General features: G+C 41.3%; 1 protein-coding gene across 3 annotated transcripts in view; it reads left to right on the top strand.

The window, feature by feature from the left end:
- CFAP53 (cilia and flagella associated protein 53) overlaps positions 1–20745 on the top strand; it is a 39119-nt gene extending 18374 nt beyond the window's left edge. For 2 of the 3 annotated variants that reach the window (XM_009433952.4, NM_001280103.1), the window contains exons 6-8: positions 4892–5108; positions 9312–9414; positions 20411–20745. In XM_009433952.4, the coding sequence (XP_009432227.1) occupies positions 4892–5108; positions 9312–9414; positions 20411–20639 (549 nt within the window). In that variant the 3' untranslated portion in view covers positions 20640–20745. Of the gene's footprint in view, positions 1–4891; positions 5109–9311; positions 9415–15093; positions 15207–20410 lie in introns of all 3 variants that reach the window. The other variant, XM_063795487.1, reaches the window with a different exon arrangement.
- The last annotated feature ends 792 nt before the right edge of the window (positions 20746–21537 follow it).

The raw sequence follows: 21537 nt of genomic DNA, 5'->3' as shown, positions 1-21537 counted from the left end.
ATTGTTCACTTTTAACCATTCTGATAGATGTGTAGTAACATCTCATTGTGGTTTAATTTACATTTCCCTAATGGCTAATGATTTTGAACAACTTTTTATGAGCCTGTTTTCCATCTGTATGTCTTCTTCAATGAAATGTCTCTTCATGTCTTTTGCCCATTTTCTGTTTTTTTTTTTTTTTTTAATTTTTGTTGAGCCAGTATCTCACTCTGTCACTTAGGCTGGAGTACAGTGGCATGATCATAGCTCACTGCAGCCTCCAACTCCTGGTTTTTGTCCATTATCTAATTGACTTGCTTATTTGATTTCTTTTTCCTGTTGAGTTTTTTGTTCACATTTAAATCATTTTTTTTAACAGCTTCAAGAGAGAATTCACATAACATCCAGTTCCCCAGTTTAAACCATACAATTCAGTGGATTTTACTGTTTTCACAGATATGTGCAGCTGTCATCACATTTTATTTTAGAACATTTTCACTATCCTGCTATCCCTTCTTCCCCACCTCCTGCCTCCAGTCCTAAGCAGCCACTTATCAACTTTGTGTCTCTATAGATTTCCCCATTCTGCACTTTGATATGAATGGAATCACATGTTATGTGACCTGTTGACTGTCTTCTTTCACTTAGCATAATGTTTTCAAGATTTATCCACATTGTAGCATGAATCACTATTTTATTTGTTTATGTGGCTGAATGATATTCCATTGTATGGATATGCCACATTTTGTTTATGCGTTATGTCAGTTGATGGACATTTGGGTTATTTCCACTTTTTGGCTATCATGAATAATGCTACTATGAACATTCATGTACAGATTTTTGTGTGGACATATGTTTTTATTTTTCTTTGGGGCATGTATCTAGAAGTAGTACTACTGGGCCATACGGTAACTCTGTGTTGAAGTTTTGAGGAACTGCCAAACTGTTTTCCAAAGTGGCTGAACCATTTTACATTCCCACCAGCAGTGTATGAGGGTTTTGATTTATCCACATGCTCACCAACACTTGTTATTGTCTGTTTTTTTTATTTTACCCAGCCTAATGCATCTGAATTGGTATCTCATTGTGGTTTTTATTTGTATTTCCCTAGTGACTAATGATATTGAGCCTCTTTTCCTGTGCTTATGGTCCTTTGTAGATCTTCCTTGGAGAAGTCTATTTGAAGGCTATTCTCTATTCTTAGAGAAGTCTATTCAAGTCCTTTGCCCATATTTTAGTTGGGTTATTGGTCCTTTTATTATTGAATTGTAAGAGTTCTTTTTTTTTTTTTTTTTAATCTCACTCTTGTCGCCCAGGCTGGAGTGCAATGGTGCAATCTCATCTCACTGCAACCTCCACCTCCCAGGTTCAAGCGATTCTCCTGCCTCAGCCTTCTGAGTTGCTGGGATTACAGGTGCCTGCCACCACGCCTGGCTAATTTTTTTGTATTTTTAGTAGAGACGGGGTTTCACCATGTTGGCCAGGCTGGTCTTGAACTCCTGACCTTAGGCGATCCACCCACCTCAGCCTCCCAAAGTGCTGGGATTACAGGCGTGAGCCACCACGCCTGGCCAAGAGTTCTTTATATTTTCTAGATTCAAGTCTCTTACCAGATAAATGACTTGCAATTATTTTCTTTCATTCTATAGGTTGTCTTTTTACTTTTTTGATGATGTCCTTTGAATCACAAAAGTTTTAAATTTTGACAAAGTTCAATTTAGCTATATTTTCTTTTGTTGCTTATGCTTTAGGGGTCCTATCTAAAAAATGGTTACCTACTCTAGGATCACAAAGATGTACTTCTTTGTTTTCTTGTTAGAGTGTTATAATTTTAGCTTTTACATTTAGGCTTTTGATCCATTTTAAGTTTTGTATATGGCATGAGATAAGGATCCTAATTCATTATTCCTCATGTGGATATCCAGTTATTCCAGCATCATTTGTTGAAATAATTCTCTAATTGTTCCCCTATTGAATTGTCTTATCACCCTTGTCAAAAATCAATTACAGTAAAGTGAAGGTTTATTTCTGGACACTCAGTTCTATTCCATCAATCTATATCTCTATCCTTAGTCCAGTATAACAAATCTATATGTCTTGATTACCGTAGCTTTGTAGTAAGTTTGAAATCAGAAAATGTAAATCCTGGCCTGGTGCAGTGGCTCATGCCTGTAATCCCAGCACTTTGAGAGGCTGAGGCAGGATGATCACCTGAGGTCAGGAGTTTGAGACCAGCCTGACCAACATGGTGAAACCCCGTCTCTACCAAAAATACAAAAATTAGCCAGGCATGGTGGCCCATGCCTGTAATCCCAGCTACTTGGGAGGCTGAGGCAGGAGAATCGCTTGATCCGGGAGGCAGACGTTGCAGTGAGCTGAGATCGTGTCATTGCACTCCAGCCCGAGCAACAAGAGTGAAACTCCACCATTGCACTCCAACCTGGACAACCAGAGTGAAACTTCATCTCAAAAAAAAAAAAAAAAAAAAAAAGAGAGAGAGAGAAAATGTAAATCCTCAAACTTTGTTCTTTTTAAAATTGTTTTGGCTATTCTGGCTCCCTTGCATGTCCATGTATCTGGAAGTTACATGGATCAGCTTGTCAATTCCTGCAAAGAAGCCAGTTGAGATTTTGGTAAAGATTGTGTTGAACCTGTAGGTCAATTTGGGAAGTGCTGTCATTTTCACAGTATTGTTTTCTGATTCATGAACTTAAGCTGTCTTTCCATTTATTTAGGTCTACTTTAATTTCTTTCAATAATGTTTCTTAGTTTTCAGAGTATACATTTTAACACTTACTTTGTTAAATTTATTCCTAAGTATAACATTTCTATTTGGAAATAAAATTTTTAATTTCATTTTAGATTGATGCTGTCAAATAGGAATACAAGGAGTTTTGTATATTGGTCTTGTATCCTGCAACATTGCTAAACTCGTTTATTAGTTTTAATAGTTTTTTTTTTTTTTTGAGATAGAGTCTCGTTCTGTCACCCAGGCTGGAGTGCAGTGGCATGTTCTTGGCTCACTGCAACCTCTGCCTCCCAGGTTCAAGTGATCTTCCTGCCTCAGCCTCCTAAGTAGCTGGGACTACAGGCTTGTGCCACCACACCCAGCTAATTTTTTTGTATTTTTAGTAGAGACGGGGTTTTACCATGTTGGCCAGGCTGGTTTCCAACTCCTGACCTCAAGTGATCTGCCCACCTCAGCCTCCGAAAGTGCTGGGATTACAGGCATGAGCCACCGTGCCTGGCCAAGTTTCAATAGTTTTTTAGTGGATTATTAGTTCACTCTTCTTTTTGGTGCTCAGATTGCCTGATTCTAGATCATGAGAGTCCCTTGAAGTGGGCTGTCATGCTCTTTTGATACTGTCCACCAACAGACTTTGATAGTTTTCTTGATTCTGACACAATAAGATGTCCCAGGTTCATCCTGTTCAGTTTCTGCTCCAGTCTTATATTGATTATTTTCCCAAGGATTGTTGGTTCTTTTTAGTGGGAAATGGTATTTATCTGTTTTCACACTGCTATAAAGAACTACCTGATATTGGGTAACTTATTTAAAAAAGAAGGTGTAATTGACTCACAGTTTCACATGGCTGGGGAAGGCTCAGGAAACTTAAAATCACAGTGGAAGGGGAAGCAAGGCACGTCTTACTTGGCGACAGGAGGGAGGGAATGAAGAAAGCCACACTTTTAACCATCAGATCTCATGGGAACTCACTATCATGAGAACAGCATGGGGGAAACTACCCCCATGACCCAATCACCTCCCACCAGGTCCCTCCCCTCACACATGGGGATTACAATTCAAGATGTGATTTGGATGGGGACACAGAGCCAAACCATATCAGGTGTTTAATAATATCTACAACCTTGGTATTGGATGAACTCCTTGCTATTGGATAGTTACTGCAACATGGCAGTAGCCAACTAAAAATGCCTGCACTAAATAAACAGCAGGTCTCAACTTTAGCTGCACATTACTATCACCTGGGGGAACGTAAAAGGTATCCATTAATTAGGAATTTCTGGGGGTGGGACTCGGCCCTCGATTTTTTTTGTTTTTGTTTTTGTTTTTTTGAAACGGAGTCTCGCTCTGTCGCCCAGGCTGGAGTGCAGTGGCGCGATCTCGGCTCACTGCAAGCTCCGCCTCCTGGGTTCACGCCATTCTCCTGCCTCAGCCTCCCGAGTAGCTGGGACTACAGGCGCCCACCACCACGTCCAGCTAATTTGTTTGTATTTTTAGTAGAGACGGGTTTTCACCATGTTAGCCAGGATGGTCTCAATCTCCTGACCTCGTGATCCACCCGCCTTGGCCTCCCAAAGTGCTGGGATTACAGGCTTGAGCCACTGCGCCCAGCCAGATGTCAATACTTTGTAAAGCTCCCCAGTGACTCCAAAGTGTAGCTAAGATTGAGAATTGCTGTAATAAAGCACAAAATGACCACCAGCCAGAGAGACAGTGCTCTAATAGTAGAAGTAAGTTATTTTGTTGATCAGATTAGGATTTCATATACCTAAATTAAAGTAAATGAAAATAAAGCTGTATCATTGAAAACTATTTGGCAACTACTTTGAGAAACACTTTGGGAAAGTGTTTGAATTAACTTATTCAAACATTTATTATCAAACATTTTAAACAAATACAAAGAATTGCACAATGAGTCCCCACGTGTCCATCACCTCACTTTAACAACCATCAACTGATGGCCATTCTTGTCTCTTCTATATCCCTACCCATTTCCCCTGCTACTCTTGAGTATTTTGGAATAAACTCCAGACATACATCTGTAAATGTTTCAGTACATAGTTCTAAAAGATTGGGATTGGAGCTTTTAAAGATTTTTTTTAAATGTATCCTTACTATAGTATCACACCAAAAAATTTTAACAATATGAATTTTTATGTTACATAGGAAGATATGATAAGAGAACAGAAGATATACCATAAATATTTGGCACAGAGACGTGAGGAAGAAAAAGCTCAGGAGAAAGAATTTGACAGAATATTAGAGGAAGACAAGGCAAAGAAGTTGGCTGAGAAGGACAAGGAGCTGAGACTTGAAAAGGAGGCAAGGAGACAGCTTGTGGATGAGGTCATGTGTACAAGAAAACTTCAAGTTCAAGAAAAGTGTAAGGAACTGAATTACAGTTATATTATAGCTTGCCCTTAATTCAATTTAAGTAACAACCAAAATACTAACAACCATAATACTTATTATGTAAAACACCATGAGGGATGCAAAAAGGATGAAGGCAGGAGGCCTGTTTTTGCAAATCTTATCTAATTGGATATATATGAAGAGACCAGCAGATTCCAATCAGTCACGGGGAGAAGTTCTCAAGGTTAAAGGAACAGTACATCATTTGAATACTGTATGTCTTGGTGATTAGAATGAAGAGTGAGAAGGTGGGGCACAGACATACAGCTCCCCCTTGTCCTTTGTATCTGTCCCTCTTTTCTTTCGAAAGTTATCTCCATACAGTTTCGGGAAGTCAGGGACCCTGAATGGAGGGACCGGCTGAAGCCACGGCAGAAGAACATAAATTGTGAAGATTTCATGGACATTTATCACTTCCCCAAATTAATACTTTTATAATTTCTTATGCCTGTTTTTACTGCAATCTCTGAACATAAATTGTGAAGATTTCATGGACATTTATTAGTTCTCAAAATTAATACTTTTATAATTTCTTATGCCTGTCTTTAATCTCTTAATCCTGTCATCTTCATAAGCTGAGGATGTATGTCCCCTCAGGACCCTGTGATGATTGCGTTAACTGTACAAATTGTTTGTAAAATGTGTGTTTGAACAATATGAAATCAATGCACCCTGAAAAAGAACAGAATAACAGCAATTTTCAGGGAACAAGGAAAGATAACCATAAGGTCTGACTGCCTGCGGGGTCGGGCAGAATAGAGCCATGTTTTTCTTCTTGCAGAAAGCGAGTAGGAGAAATATTGCTGAATTCTTTTCCCAGCAAGGAATAGCCCTGGGGAAGGAATGCATTCCTGGGGGTAGGTCTATAGACAGCTGCTCTGGGAGTGTCTGTCTTATGCGGTTGAGATAAGGACTGAAATATGCCCTGGTCTCCTGCAGTACCCTCAGGCTTACTAGGATTGGGAAATTCCAGCCTGGTGAAATCTAGTCAGACTGGTCCTCTGCTCTCGAACCCTGTTTCCTATTAAGATGTTTATCAAGACAATGCGTGCACAGTGGGACGCAGACCCTCATCAGTAATTCTAATTTTGCCTTCACCTTGTGATCTTTATGGCCCTTTGAAGCATGTGATCCTTATGACCTACTCCCTGTTTGTACACCCCCTCCCCTTTCAAAATCCCTAAAAAAAACTTGCTGGTTTTGTGGCTTGAGGTCGCCATCATGGTCCTGCCAATATGTGATGACATCCCAGAGGCCCAGCTATAAAATTTCTCTCTTTGTACTCTTTCTCTTTATTTCTCAGACCAGCCGACACTTAGGGAAAATAGAAAGGACCTACGTTGAAATATTGGGGGCTGGTTCCCCCAATGCTATACCTTTGTTTATGTAGTTGTCTCTGCCTATGATGCTCTTGATCATGAGAAATCTAGATATCCTTCAATGCCAGCTCAATTGACTCATGCCTTGAGCAGCCCTCTGTGTTCTCCCATTTAAAATAAATCCTCTTTCCAGGGCACTGTGGCTTGCTCACATCTCAGATGACCAACTGGCCAGGAGGGTCTTTATTTGGAGACCATACTCAAAGTTTGGAGAATCTTTCCCCTTTTTAATACTTACATTCAATCCACATTGGTTACTAGGTGTTTCTTTCATAAAGGGAGTTTAAGCTATTCTTGTAAGGGTAAGCTTTGTTTTAAGGTTTCTGAAAGTTACATCTGTGCTGAGATGACCTTTGTCTCTTGGAAATCCCTGGCCTAGGCTGCATCATACTGCTAAGTGATACATAGTGTCAGCCCTGCGAGATGCTTAAGTTAACTTTATGGCTACCATTAATCTTATAGCCACATTATGTCTCTTATTATTATACTACAGTATGCCACTATGTTCCCTCAGCTTCAAGCAGTGCTTGGTCACAGAATAATGTTTGTTGAGAGGGTGAATTTCCACCTCCAGATTTCTGCCATTTCCATGTCCAGCCCAATGGACCAGAGCGGCAATAAACACATTTCTTGTTAGGGTACCATTGGATTTCGCACCAGTGGTCTTTGCAAGAGGAAGCTCATCCTGGTCCCATTCATTAATTCTTCACTCCAGGAATTATAATAGCAGTAGAAAATTTTTAAGCCAATATTAGATGGAACTTTTAGAAACTGCGTAGAAAGTTTATATGCTGAAAAGATTTTTATATTCATCAGTGATGTTAGAAATAGACAATCAGTGCCACGAGGAAAAGTCAGCACAGAGAGAGATGATCTCTCAGCAAGACCATCTTTACTTCCTGCAGAAAGGGTGCTCAGTCACAGATGGAACAATAGCGAGAGCACATCTGGGCAAGGGAGGGGAAGAAGTTCTTATTCCTGACTCACGTGGCCCCTGCTGCTGTGTCATTCCACTATTGCCTAGGATTGGACTGCACAGGCTAAACTAATTCTGATTGGCTAATTTAAAGAGAGTGATGGGGTGAGTGGTTTGGCAGGAAAAATGGTTATGGAATGAGTCAGGGTGGAGAATGAGGGCAGAGCAGGTAATTGGAATGAGTCAGGGTGGAGCAGGTAATCAGAATGAGTTAGGGTGGAGCAGGTAATCTGAATGAATCAGGGTGGGGCAGGTGATCAGAATGAGTCAGGGTGGGGCAGGTGATCAGAATGAGTCAGGGTGGAGCAGGTAATCTGAATGAGTCAGGGTGGGGCAGGTAATTTGAATGAGTCAGGGTGGGGCAGGTGATCAGAATGAGTCAGAGTGGAGCAGGTAATTTGAATGAGTCAGGGTGGAGCAGGTAATCTGAATGAGTCAGGGTGGAGCAGTTGATCAAAAAAGGTCACTTTATGAGGAAGTTAAGTTTAAAAGTAGAAGGCAAAGAATTGAACATACTGACATATTGATTCTTTGAAGATAAATTTAGAACTCATATCTAACAAGTGATAAATGTTATAGAAAATATTGAAAAAACATGGAAAATTTATTGAAACCATTTATAAACAAGGAAACAAAATCAACCATAATTCTACCACCCAGGAATAGCTACTATTCACAGCTTTGTGTATTTTCTTCTAGTGTTTTTACTACATATATAATTTTCTTTCACAAATTAGAATCATGTAGTATATACTGTTTTATGGTCTATATTTTTCACTTATCAAAAATATTTGAAGTCATTTTTTGTTAATTATAAGATTTGTAATGACTGCCTACAAATCTGTTATAAAAACAGACCATAACTTATTTTACTTAAACACAGCAATGACCCTTTATATTGTTTCTAATCTTTTTACTGTTATTTTAGAATTCCAGATTACCATCTCCATACATAGTTATTTTTGGATTGTATCTGGTTGTTTAAGATGAATTTCTGAAATAGACTGTGGTACCAAAGATATATACATTTCAGATGTATATTAACCAGTTGTATTTATTATTTTGTAAACTCTGTTTCCTTTGTCTTTTTTTTCTATTGGGATGCTTAAATATTTTTAACTTACAAGAGCTTTATTTATTTATTTATTTATTTATTTATTTATTTATTTATTGAGACGGAGTCTCACTCTGTCGCCCAGGCTGGAATGCAGTGGCACGATCTAGGCACTTGTGCCTCAGCCTCCTGAGCAGCTCAGATTACAGGCACGCACCACCATGCCCAGCTAATTTTTGTACTTTTAGTAGAGACGGGGTTTCACCATGTTGGCCGGGCTGGTCTTGAACTCCTGACCTCAAGTGACCCACCTGCCTCAGCCTCCCAAAATGCTGGGATTACCGGCATGAGGCATTGTGCCCAGCCAAGAGCATTATATATTTAAATAATATTTATTTTATAATAAATATATAATAAATAATAAATTATTTATAATAAACTTTTATTAATATGAATGGCAATGAACTGTTTATCTTCAAGGAGAGAAAAGTAGGAAGTATTTTAACATTAGTAATCTGGTATGAAAAAGGGTAATTATGGATTTTCAATGAAAAATGATGAACAGAAAATCTAGATTGTAGCATATATGAGCCTAAACCCAATTTATTTCTCAATTGAGATGTGTACTTCTACTTTATCAATCTAAGATCCAGCCTTGATTCTAAGCTCTGCCTTTCTAAAGACAATATGACTCTGGTGCCCAGAAAGATGTTGGCAATTCTTGTCGAAAGTCATTTGACATATAATTACTTTTGCTTTTCTTAGTGCAACGAGAAGCTAAAGAACAGGAAGAACGTGCTATGGAACAGAAACACATAAATGAAAGTCTTAAAGAACTTAACTGTGAAGAGAAGGAGAATTTTGCAAGGTATGATTTTGTTTTCTGTATCATCATTTGCTACCTAAAAAATGGATTTTTGGCTAGCCATGGTGGCTCACACCTGTAATCCCAGTACTTTGGGAGGCTGAGGAAAGAGGATTGCTTGAAGCCAGGAGTTTGAGATTAGCCTGGGCAGTATAGCAAGATCTCATCTCTACAAAAAAATAAAAATAAAAACTAGCCAGATATGGTGACATAGACCTGTAGTCCTAGCTACTTGGGAGCTGAAGTGGAAGATCACTTGAGTACAGGAGTTAAACACTGCAGCTACGATTGTGCCACTACACTCCAACCTGGGCAACAGGCAAGAACTGTCTCAAAAAAACAAAAACTAAAACAGATTTTCAACATAAAGACCATGTGCCATAATTCATGCATTATTGACATTATTTTACATTAGTATTACACTTGTCCTTCTAGACGCTCAAAGCGGTTTACAAAATTTCATGTAAAAGTAGGCACCAACTGTCTTGGTAAAATTAAATTCCATTGCCATTATGTATATTATGATTATACACATAAGTTATTAGGCTGGATGAATATCTTTAAAAATAAAATAAATTTGAAACACTTAAAAAAATAGGCACCAACCTTAAATCCTAATAAAATAGCAAGAAGATTTTTTTTCCTCCATGAAACAAATCCTGAAAAGCAGGCTGGCCTAATCAGCTAGATTAGCAGAATGGCTTATAGGGACAGGATTCCATACAAATGTCCCTAGGAGGACGTGTTTAGCCTTACTGCACTAGAACACTCTGGATGCTTTGGGAAATACCACTGCTTTCCTCTGACAGGCCTTAGGCTGGGATTGGTTAGTGTCCTTCTGATCACCACAACCAGGCTCAGGTGGGGGAAACAGGCAGCTACCTCCCTGCAGTTTTTCTTACACCATCTCAGTCTCTTCCCACTGGTGGCCATGATACCTAAATCAGGCAGCCAGTGTAGTGGAGGAAGAGGACCCGGCTTCTCTGATTACTGGTCACCCTCCCTGTTCCTGGGGCCTGTCCTTTGACTTACTCACACTTGGTGCATAGAAATTAGCTCTTCTCTTTCTAGAAAGAGTATGGTTAATGTGCCTGATCTTATTCTCACTTTGGGGTCACAAACAACAACATCTGGCCTACCGTTCTGAGTTCCTGCTACTGCCTCTGCTGTGGAAATCTTTCCTTCTCATATATATATATATATGTGTGTGTGTGTGTGTGTGTGTGTATGTGTGTGTGTATATATATGTGTGCGTGTATATATATATATATATTTTTTTTTTTTTTTGAGATGGAGTCTTGCTCTGTCACCTAGGCTGGAGTGCGGTGGTGTAATCTTGGCTTACTGCAATCTCCGACTCCCGGGTTCAAGCAATTCTCTGCCTCAGCCACTCGAATACCTAGGATTACAGGCATGCACCACCATGCCTGGCTAATTTTTATTATTTTTAGTAGAGACAGGGTTTCACCACCTTAGCCAGGCTGGTCTTGAACTCCTGACCTTGTGATCCACCCACCTCAGACTCCCAAAGTGCTGGGATTACAGGCGTGAGCCACTGCGCCTGGCCTCTTTCTCATTTTTAAAAAGTCTTCTGTTGGAGATTTGTGAGGACTCAATAAATATCACATCTCTTCCCTGCTAAACTTCTAAATTGGTGGAGAGATAAGGAAAAAATTATGGGCAGAGGTATTACAGTTACCTATTGCTACATAACAAAACACCCTGAAATGTGTGGTTTAAAGCAATTTATGATTGTCTCTTATGATTCTGTGGGTCAACACGGCTCACCTAGGTAGTTCTTGCTCGGAACATCTCATGTCGTTGAAGTCAGATCCACATGACTGAGGCTATATATTCATCTGAAGGCTCAACCTAGGACACCTACTCATATAGCTGGCAGTGTATGCTGACTGTAGTCAGGGATCTCAGTTATCAACTAGGAGTTTTAGTTGTCACCTGGAACCCCTATGTGTGGGCTCTCCATGTGATTTGGATTTCTCACAGTATGGTGGCTTGTTTTGAGAGGGAGAGTTCCAATAGCAAGTATTCCAAGAGCTAGGAAGAAGCAGCTGCCAGGCCAGTTAAGAGCTACACCTGGGACTGGCATAGCATTACTTCTACCATATTCCAAAAGTAGTTACAAGGCCCATCCTGATTCAAGGAGATGGAGATAGAAGCTCCACCTCTTGACAGGGTAGTAGAGGTTCACATTGCTGAAGCGCATAACTAGGCTGGTGGCATGGGGGTAAAAGAATTTTCCAAGACAGTTGTAGGTACAGGCAGATTAATTAGAGAAAGTAGGAAAATTCAGTGCAAGAAAGCAATGGGCAGCCAGCAAGAGAGGAGCTGACTGCCAGGAAACAAAGGCTTGCCAGAGATTTTATAGGATGGTTCTTGGGCTACTTGATAACACCAAGGTAGCAGGGAGCTAACTTGCATTCTTCTGTCAGCTGAGGTGTTTGATGATAAATCGAAGCATTTGATGTTAAGCAGAAGTTTGTGAGTTTTGTATGTTATCTGCACAGGAGGGCTGTATGTCCTGGGCCATGAACAAAGGCAGACCTATAGCTTACTGCTTTATCTCTGCTTTATCCTGGTTCCACCAGCCTGACTCCTTTTACCTAAATAGGATTCTACATTTCCCCCAACAGAGCAACAATGGCAAATCTTTGGCATGTGGATGAAGGTCTCATCTTCCAACTGCTTCTTGCCCACCAGGGGTGTATAGTTTGCCCGACGTAGGATTGTTAGTTGGTCAGGAGGTTACATGGACCTAAATCCTTGGGTTGGGAATTAAATTGGGCAGGGTGGCTGTGGGACCATGGGGGAACAGCATTTGCAGCCTAAAATATTGTCCTGTTGCATCCAAAGGAGAGTCATGGAGTTCTCTAAGTGGCTGATACCCTCACTGCAGTAACATTTTGGTTTGAAATTGTTGTATTCTAGAAATCACAAAACAAGATACCGCATTAACAATACATGGCACAGATAAAGTAATATGAATCTTACTGTTATTATTATTTTTTGAGACAGAATTTCGTTCTTGTCAAGGCTGGAATGCAGTGGCGTGATCCCAGCTCACTGCAACCTCTGCCTCCCCAGGTTCAAGTGATTCTCCTGCCTCAGCCTCCCAAGTAGCTGGGGTTACAGGCGCATGCCACCACGCCCAGCTAATTTTTGTAATTTTTAGTAGAGACAGGGTTTCACCATATTGGCCAGGCTGGTCTCAAACTCCTGACCTTGGGTGATCCACCTGCCTCAGCCTCCCAAAGTGCTGGGATTACAGGTGTGAGCCACTGCACCCAGCCAATATGAGCTTTATTATAGATGGGAGAAGTAGGGCAACGCATAGCCAAACCCAGCTGGAGAAGCTTTGAAATAGCTGTGCCAGAAAGGAATCTTCAGGAACTCCTTTTTGAGGGCCCTCTAATACTTTGATGTCTTCTGTTATCTTTTCTAAAGTTTTTTGCTACCTGACCTGAGGTATTGATGTAAGAGCAACAAGTTTTATTTAACAGCATGCAGGTGCCTCCTGCCTCAGCATTAAGCACATCCACAGCACATCAGTTTTGCAAGACAACCCCTGCCAATGAATTTAGGACCTGTTATTGGGCCTTGATGGCCATGACTTTAGCTTCTCAAGATTGCTGGACTAAGATGGTGATATTACAAATGCTGCACTCAAGCATGGATATACCTGCAAACCAAAAGACTGCATGGGCAACAGAATGTCCTAGACCATTCCTCTCTATAATGAGATCATCAGTGGTGAGGATGCCAAATGATGGAAGGTTGATTAAATCCCGTTTCTGTTTCCTTTCTTCTGATGGCCTTTGAAGGGCCCAACTTAGGAAGGATCACAAATTTGGAACTTGGCCAGAGGTTATAAAGTCTAAGGAGTTATATATATGTACTCCAGGTATTGCTGCAACTATAGTGCACGTCCTCTCCATTTAATAGGCAAGGCTGGAAAAATGTTGGATCCACATAAAAAGAAGAGCCCAGTTCCTTTTAAAGAAACTCCTGAGGAGGGACCTTGTAACCAGGCATAGGTGTGGTTAGTTTGGATTCCAGTATAATTTGCATAAATAGAGGGATCCCATGGTCCCCAGGGATCAAATGTGGCTGGGTGGTGACCTAGAAAGTAGTCATTCATGCATAAGGGGGGGAAAGTTTTACTTGTGTTATATGAATGTGGGGCCTGGCAGACAAGATTTTTAAACATTAATGAGGTAACGGAAAATCAAGAGAAAGTTGTAGATGTATTAGTGAGGTTGAGAAGTTGTCCAATCTCAACCCCTATTCCTATATATTCTATCCCAGTAGCTGAACTGGCCTTTATAGGCATAAAGGGATCACTATAAATTTTGCTGGCATTAACTTTGTTGTTTCCCCACCATAGAGAAAACCTGCAGAGGTACACAGTGAACTTGTCATTGTTGTCATATAGCTTCCATTCCTGGTATGTTTTATTATAGTTGAGGGTGTAATTACAATGGGCTTATGTTAAACACCCTAGGAAAGGGCCAGACCCTTTGGAGTTTCGGATGCAGAGGTGAGCCTTACAAGTGCCTATAAAAGGGCCAGATCCCTCGGATTTTCTGATGCAGAGGTGAACCTTACAGGCCATCTCTGGTGCCTTCCCAATCTGCTCTGTCACAGTGGATGATTGCCATGAGGAATCAATTGGCCTAGGCTCCCCTCCTAAACCTGTGTTTTTGGTGTGTGTGTAAATGGTGTAGTTGAATCCAGAGTATCAGGCTTGTTAGTAATTTCTTCTATGGATAGCGGGACTGCTAGGATATAATGTTATCTTTGAGTGCCTGTCCGCATGGGCATATCCAGAAGTTAGTGCTGTGTGTTATGTTAGCAACCTGAAATATTACTGGGAGGAGTAAGTGCCTGGCTCCAGCCATGGAGGCAATAGTTAGCCGTGATAGAATAAAAACAAAGCCATTTTTAAGGAAAATGACAATATGTAGTAAACTCAGGGAGACAGGCGAGAAGAAGGGCTGTAAAGAATATGAGAAAAACAGTTAACCAAACACCTAGTACCTTAGCACACTGATGTGGTGTGGGGGTAAATGACATTACTAGGACAAATATACAAAAAATTTCATCTGGGTGGTAATCTTGGAAGTCCGCTTGCAAATAGCAGTCGTAAACTACCTCCCTTATAAAAGCATCAATATTAAGAGGGTGACGCTGCTTAAGTGAGGCAGTTGGATAATTACTGAAAGCCTGTAGTAGAATTGGATAAAAAGAGTCAGCCTTAAGAGTAAGGTCTAAAGGAGGTGTTGGATTTATTTATTTTTTTTTTATTTTTAAGGGAGGTTTAAAAATTCTGGGTTGTTTGAACAAAACCTCTTTTACCTTTTTTTCTTTAACTTTAAATGAGTTTTCGATGTTTGCATTCTAATTAGACCACAAAGAATGAGTTTTATCTCAGCACCAGGACCTTAGTAACAGCAGATTTAAAGCAGGCAGAAAAAAAGGAAGACAGAGAGCTATAGAAGACTTCACTTAACTTTATAGTGCAGGTTAACCATTTGAGCTCTGACTTTTTCTTGTTGTAGTTTGCCCATTAGTTTAAAATGTACCATAATATGTAACCAGCTGGAGTTTTAAAGAGAATGACAAAATCAGGGGTTAGGATGTTAGAAACTGTCTTTCCCTTTTAAGGCTGGACCCCTGGACTGAACAGAAAAAGAGAAAAAGAAAAGGAAGGAATGGAGAGGAAAAGGTCAGGCTTTACAGGAGGGCTTGTGAGCCTTCCAGCCACTGCACAGTGCAAGGTCAGTACCCCTGCCACTTTTGTTTATCTCCCGCCAGGGAGAGCATTAGCACCCCAGACCTACAAGGTGTGGGACAAATTCTTCCCAACTTTGCAAGGTATCAGTTAAGGTGAGCTGTTTCCAGACAGAGCAGAGAGCCTATTTAGCATAAGGCCATTAGGGGTTGAGATTCTGTCCTGGGGGCCCTTTGATCATCAGGGCAGTCTTTTTTCCAGTGGCTGAGCTTGTGGCAGAGAGAGTAAGCCAGGCAGGGCTTTTAAAATTTATTCCACTGGGGCACTCTGCCTTTTAGTAACCTGGCGTTTTGCACTGATGGCAGTTATCTGAAGGAATGTATTTTTAGGGAAACCTGGAGGGGGCTGGGGCTTGTAAAGCAGCCAACAGTTGAGCCTGTCTCTTGCCTCTGCATTTTTCTTTGTTCTTAGCCCTGTCCTCCTTATTCTGCTGTCAGTTGTAAAGGACTCAGGAGGCTAATTTGATGGTTTTCTACATAGGGGCCATGCTGTGTTACACAATAAATTAGACATTTCTTTTTGAGGGTTTGAGAGTTAAATTTGTCTTAATGTTTTAGGATACAACCCAGAAGTGAGTCTGAAGGAATAGATGGGGTTTGTCCCATGGTGGGACTAGAAAACATGTTGCTTGGGGATGGTGCCACTCAGGGGCACAAACTGCACTTTCTCTCAGGATGTCCAGCTGAGATGAAAAGCAGTTCCACTTAGGTCTACTGAGGAACTTGGGGTGCACTTTCTAAAGGGGTGTCCCACCTATTAAGAAAGTCCCCTCGGCCACTCAGGGGCCTTATGCTGGATGGCCAGTCCAGGTACAAGGAAAATGGGTGAAGGGAGGACTCTGCCTGTGTTGGCCCAGGAGAGGGGGTGGGTAAGGGAAAACTCATGGTTCTGAGGCTGTCTGAGATCACCTGATTTAGCAACATCTGGGACAGAATGGCTGGCTGACTCCACAGGAGGATTCAGAGTGAGAAAGAGAGTGTCTGAGTCACCCAAAATGTGTGAATTTGCTCTGAATGAGCTTCTGCTGCCAGTCGCATCACACGTAGGGGTTAGGGACTTCTGACCAGAGAGTATAGGAGGAAGCCTTCCTCTCTTCCAGGCCAGGTGGCTATTTGGCCTTCAGGCAACACCGGATAGTAGCCACAGCTGGTTACTGTCAGTTGCCAAAGAGATACTAAAAGCCAGCTGCTGAAAGGCTGAAAAGAGAAAGTAAACTCAGGTCCCTCACCTGAACAGGTGGTAGTTAGATGCTTCCACACGGATACCTTTCAGTCCCACAGGAGTGTAGGTAGCTCCAGCTAGAGACCTACAATTGTCTCTCTGCGTAGATACTGTCCACTGAGGTTCCTAAGTTGGGAAAGGGAAAGAGAGAGGCCAGAGAGTTCCTCATAAGGAGGGAGTTTCCCATACAGGCTACCAAAATGTGGGTGAGCAGTGACTATCTGGGTCAGTGGTGCGGGGGTAAAAGAATTTACCAAGACAGTTGTAGGTAAAGAAAGGCAGATTTATTAGAGAAAGTAGGAAAACTCAGTGCAAGAAAGCAATGGGAAGCCAGCAAGAGAGGAGCTGACTGCCAGGAAACAAAGGCTTGCCGAAGATTTTATAGGATGGTTCTTGGGCTACTTGATAACACCAAGGTAGCAGGGAGCTAACTTGCATTCTTCTGTCAGCCGAGGTGTTTGACGATAAATCAAAGCATTTGATGATAAGCAGGAAGTTTGTGAGTTTTGTATGTTATCTGCACAGGAGGGTTATATGTCCTGGGCCATGAACAAAGGCAGACCTATAGCTTATCTGCTTTATCTCTTTGCTTTATCCTGGTTCCGCCAGCCTGATTCCTTTTCCCTAATTAGGATACACATATGGGGAGGGAGACAGTACTGTGGCCATCTTTGGAAAATAGAATCTGCCATAGAGGGGTATCCACATTATCTTTATTTCTGATAAAATTCCATTATCTTTATTTCTGATAAAAGTTGATGGAGTGTTCTCTGACCCCAACAACAAATTCTCTGATTCTCCAGACCCCAACTGGGTGTCCAAGAATTCAATTCAGTTCTGATAGTAACTACCCAGAGTTAGTATAGACCCCTCAGGGTAAGGGCTTAGTCCCACAAAACTGCTGCCACTTCAGACACCAGATGCTAGTCCCAGACCACCTTCTGATCAACCAGCTATAAACTGGGGGTTCCCACGACCTCCTCCTCAGGTTCAACAGTTTGCTAGAGTTGCTCAGAGAAATCAGGAACACATTTGACTTATGTTTACCAGTTTATCACAATGGACACAACTCAGGAACAGCCAACTGGAAGAGAAGCACAGGGGCTTCCGTGCTCTCTGCGGGTGCACCATCCTTTCAGCACCTCCCTGTGTCACCATCACAGATGCCCTCAGAATATCCTTGTTCGAGAGTTTTTAGAGCTTCATCTCCAGCCCCCACCTTCCCCTCCCAAGAGGTCAGTGGGTGGGGCTGAAAGTCCTAACCCCCTCATCACTTGGTCTTTCTAGTGACCAACCCCATCCTGAGGCCACCCAGGGGCCCTACCCTAAGTCAGCTTATTAGCATAAAATCAGGTGTTCCTATGAATTACAAAAGATACTTTTATCACTCAGGAAATTACAAGAGTTGTAGGAGCTCTGTGCCAAGAACTAGGAACAAAGATCAAATATAATTCTTATTATACCACAGCTGATATTAAAAATGTGGCTTATATTTCTAGCCATTGAAACTACAAAGAGGCCAGGCATGGTGGGTCATGCCTGTAATCCCACCACTTTGGGAGGCCAAGGTGAGTGGATCTCTTGAACCCAGGAGTTTGAGACCGGCCTGTGCAACATGGTGTAACTCTGTCTCTAAAAAAATACAACAACAACAACAAAATTAGCTGGGTGTGGTTGTGTGCACCTATAGTCCCAAATACCTGGGATGCTGAGGTGGGAGGATCACCTGAACCTGGGAGGTTGAAGCTGCAGTGAGCCATGATTGTGTGATTGTGCCAGTAGTGTACTCCAGCCTGGGTGACAAGAGTGAGATCCTGTCTAAAAAAAAAAAAAAAGAAAAAGAAAAAAAGAAAGAGACTACAAAGAAAAAAATGTGGCTTATAAATTGTAAAATTATATAACCATTATGGAAAACAGTATGGAGTTTCCTCCAAAAAATTAATATTAAAACTACTACATAATCCGGCAACCCACTTCTGGGTATATGTCCAAAAAATTAAAAGCAGGGTCTTGAAGAGATATTTGCACAGAAATATTCATAGCACTATTCACAGTATTCAAGAGGTAGAAGCAACCCAAGGGTCTATTAATGAAATGAATAGATAAACAAAACATGGTATATATTTATGATGGAATATTTTTCAGCCTTAAAAAGCAAGGAAATCCTGTCACATGCCACCGTATGGATGAACCTGGAGGACATTATGCTAAGTGAAATAAGCCAGTCACGAAAAGACAAATACTGTATGATTCTACTTTTATGAGACATATAAAGTAGTCAGATTTATAGAAACATAAAGTAGAATGGTGGTTACCAGGGGTTGTGGGGAGGAAAGAGGGGAGGGGAGTTTCAGATTTGCAAGATGAAAAAGTCCTGGAGATCTCTTTTACAACAATATGGAGACTTAACTACTGAACTGTATGCTTAAAAATGGTTAAGATGTAAATTTGTTATGTGGGTTTTGTTTGTTTGTTTGTTTTTGTTTTTGTTTTTTGACAAGGTCTTGCTCTGTTGCCCAGGCTGGGGTGCAGTAGTGTGATCATGGCTCACTAAAACCTCAACCTTCTGGGCTCAGAAAATCCACCCACTTCAGCTGCGACCACAGGCACATGCCACCATGCCTGGCTAGTTTTTTATTTTTTTATACAGATCGGGTCTCCCTATGTTGCCCAGGCTGGTCTCAAACTCCTGTGATCCTCCTGTCTTGGGCTCCTAAGGTGCTGGGATTATTAGGTGTATAACCTATGTAATTTTTTTTGTTTTGTTTTTTGTTTGTTTGTTTGTTTTTGAGATGGAGTTTGACTCTTGTTACCCAGGCTGGAGTGCAATGGCGCAGTCTTGGCTCACTGCAACCTCCGCCTCCTGGGTTCAAGGGATTCTCCTGCCTCAGCCTCCTGAGTAGCTGGGATTACAGGCATGTACCACCACGCCCAGCTAATTTTTGTATTTTTAGTAGAGACGGAGTTTCTCCATGTTGGTCAGGCTGGTCTCGAACTCCTGACCTCAGGTGATCCACCCACCTCAGCCTCCCAAGTGCTGGGATTACATGCATGAGCCACCATGCCCATCATAATGTGTTTTTTATTACAATAAAAATTATACTATAAATAAAAAAACTGTCATATATTTAAAATGTGGCTTATTTATGCAAGAAATTATCTAGTTAATACTGAACAGAATGATAAGATAAGGCTAACTTACCCACCCAGTCCCCAGCAGCATGAGATCACTGCAGGCCTCTTGTGCGGGGATGTGGCCCTTTGATCTACAGCAGAGCAGAAAGCAGGCGGAGCAGCCTCCGAGATGAAAGGGGAAAAGCTGGCCAGGTGTGGTGGCTCACGCCTGTAATCCCAGCACTTTGGGAGGCTGAGGCGGGCAGATCACTTGAGGTCAGGAGTTTGAGACCAGCCTGGCCAAAATGATGAAACCTCATCTCTACTAAAAATACAAAAATTAGCCAGGTGTGGTGGCGGACGCCTGCAATCCCAGCTGCTTGGGTGGCTGAGGCAGAGAATTGCTTGAACCCAGGAGGCGAAGGTTGCAGTGAGCTGAGATCACGCAACTGCACTCCAGCCTGGGTGACAGAGCGAGACTCCGTCTCAAAAAAAAAAAAAAAAAAAAAGGAGAAAAGTTGAATTGAGCAGTTTGCTTATCCTCTCCAATTTTACCCATAGAGAAGAGTAAGGGAAGGGATGGAGGCAAACCAAGGACCATTACCACATAGCAGTGAACATTACGAGCAGGGAAGAAGCATTTCCTCTCTAAAATCAATATTTGTCCTAGGATTATATTAATGATTATTACGTAAGAAACCCATTATTGAGTTTTTCATCTATTTCTTCTCCACTCACCCTGATTTTAATGGGAATTTAATTTGACTTTACAAATTATATTTTAATTGTAATGCTCTGAATAAATCTAAATGCTTACTTTTATAATTTTATGCTTTGACACTTCTAATACTTTAGACGCCAACGTTTAGCCCAGGAGTACAGGAAGCAACTTCAGATGCAAATCGCCTACCAGCAGCAGTCCCAAGAAGCAGAGAAGGAAGAGAAACGCCGAGAGTTTGAAGCAGGTATAGCAGCAAACAAGATGTGTTTGGACAAGGTCCAGGAGGTCCTGTCCACCCATCAAGTGCTGCCTCAAAACATTCATCCCATGCGCAAGGCATGCCCCAGTAAGCTTCCACCGTAGTTCCGTGAGCATCAATATATCTTTTCTTGGTCTTTTAATATTTTTAACTACAGTATGCTTGTATGCTTCTTTTAACTCCTGGATAAACTTTTCTTTTTTTCCCTGAGTTTGTGTAATTAATTGAACATAATTTTCTTCCTTTGAATAAACCTGTGCCTATTTTGGAGTTCACAGACTTACAAATCCAAATGATCTACTTAATCTCATGTTATTTTCCTGCCCCCTTTGCCTCCTTTTTTAACTCACTTATGACTAGCTCCATTTGCTGACAACTATCTACCCATATGCCTGTTTCTTCTTCCTTCCTTTCTCTTCTCTCTCATATACATAATTCAGTGTGAAGAGAGCGTTTTTGTAGGCAGAACTGGAATTAACAGCCACTTTCATTAACCCACCTATTTAGTCATTAAACAAATGTTTTCAGTGTCTCCCATGGGTCAGGCACTATTCTAGATCCTAAGACTTCAGCAAAAACAAAACATACCCCTTGCTCTTGTTGAGCTTACATACTAGTGGAGGAAACAGGAAATAAGTGTTAAGTGCCATAAACTGGAAATGGCAGGTGTGCTGTTTCGTTTTATATGTGATGGTCAGAAAAGGCCTCTCTGAGCAGCTGATACTTGAAGAGAGGTCTGAATGAACTAGCCATGGATTATCTGCAGGGTAATTATCTAAGGCAGAGGAAAAAGCCAGCGCAAGGTCCCTTGGGCAGAAGCCTGCTGAGTGCATTTGAGGCATAATATTTGTGCTGGAGTAGAGTGAGTGAAAAGAGATTAATCAGAAAGGTAGTTGGGGCCAGATGATGTAAGGCCTTGGAACCACGGTAAAGGCTGGCTTTTCCTTCACTAAAGGAAGCCATTACAGGATTTTCAAGAGAGGAGCAACACAATATGATATA

Source organism: Pan troglodytes, chromosome 17, assembly GCF_028858775.2.
Source record: "Pan troglodytes isolate AG18354 chromosome 17, NHGRI_mPanTro3-v2.0_pri, whole genome shotgun sequence".
In the NCBI taxonomy this organism is placed as follows: Eukaryota; Metazoa; Chordata; class Mammalia; order Primates; family Hominidae; genus Pan; species Pan troglodytes.
Note: the sequence above shows the minus strand (reverse complement) of the source record. Positions and strands in the feature narration are given on the sequence as shown.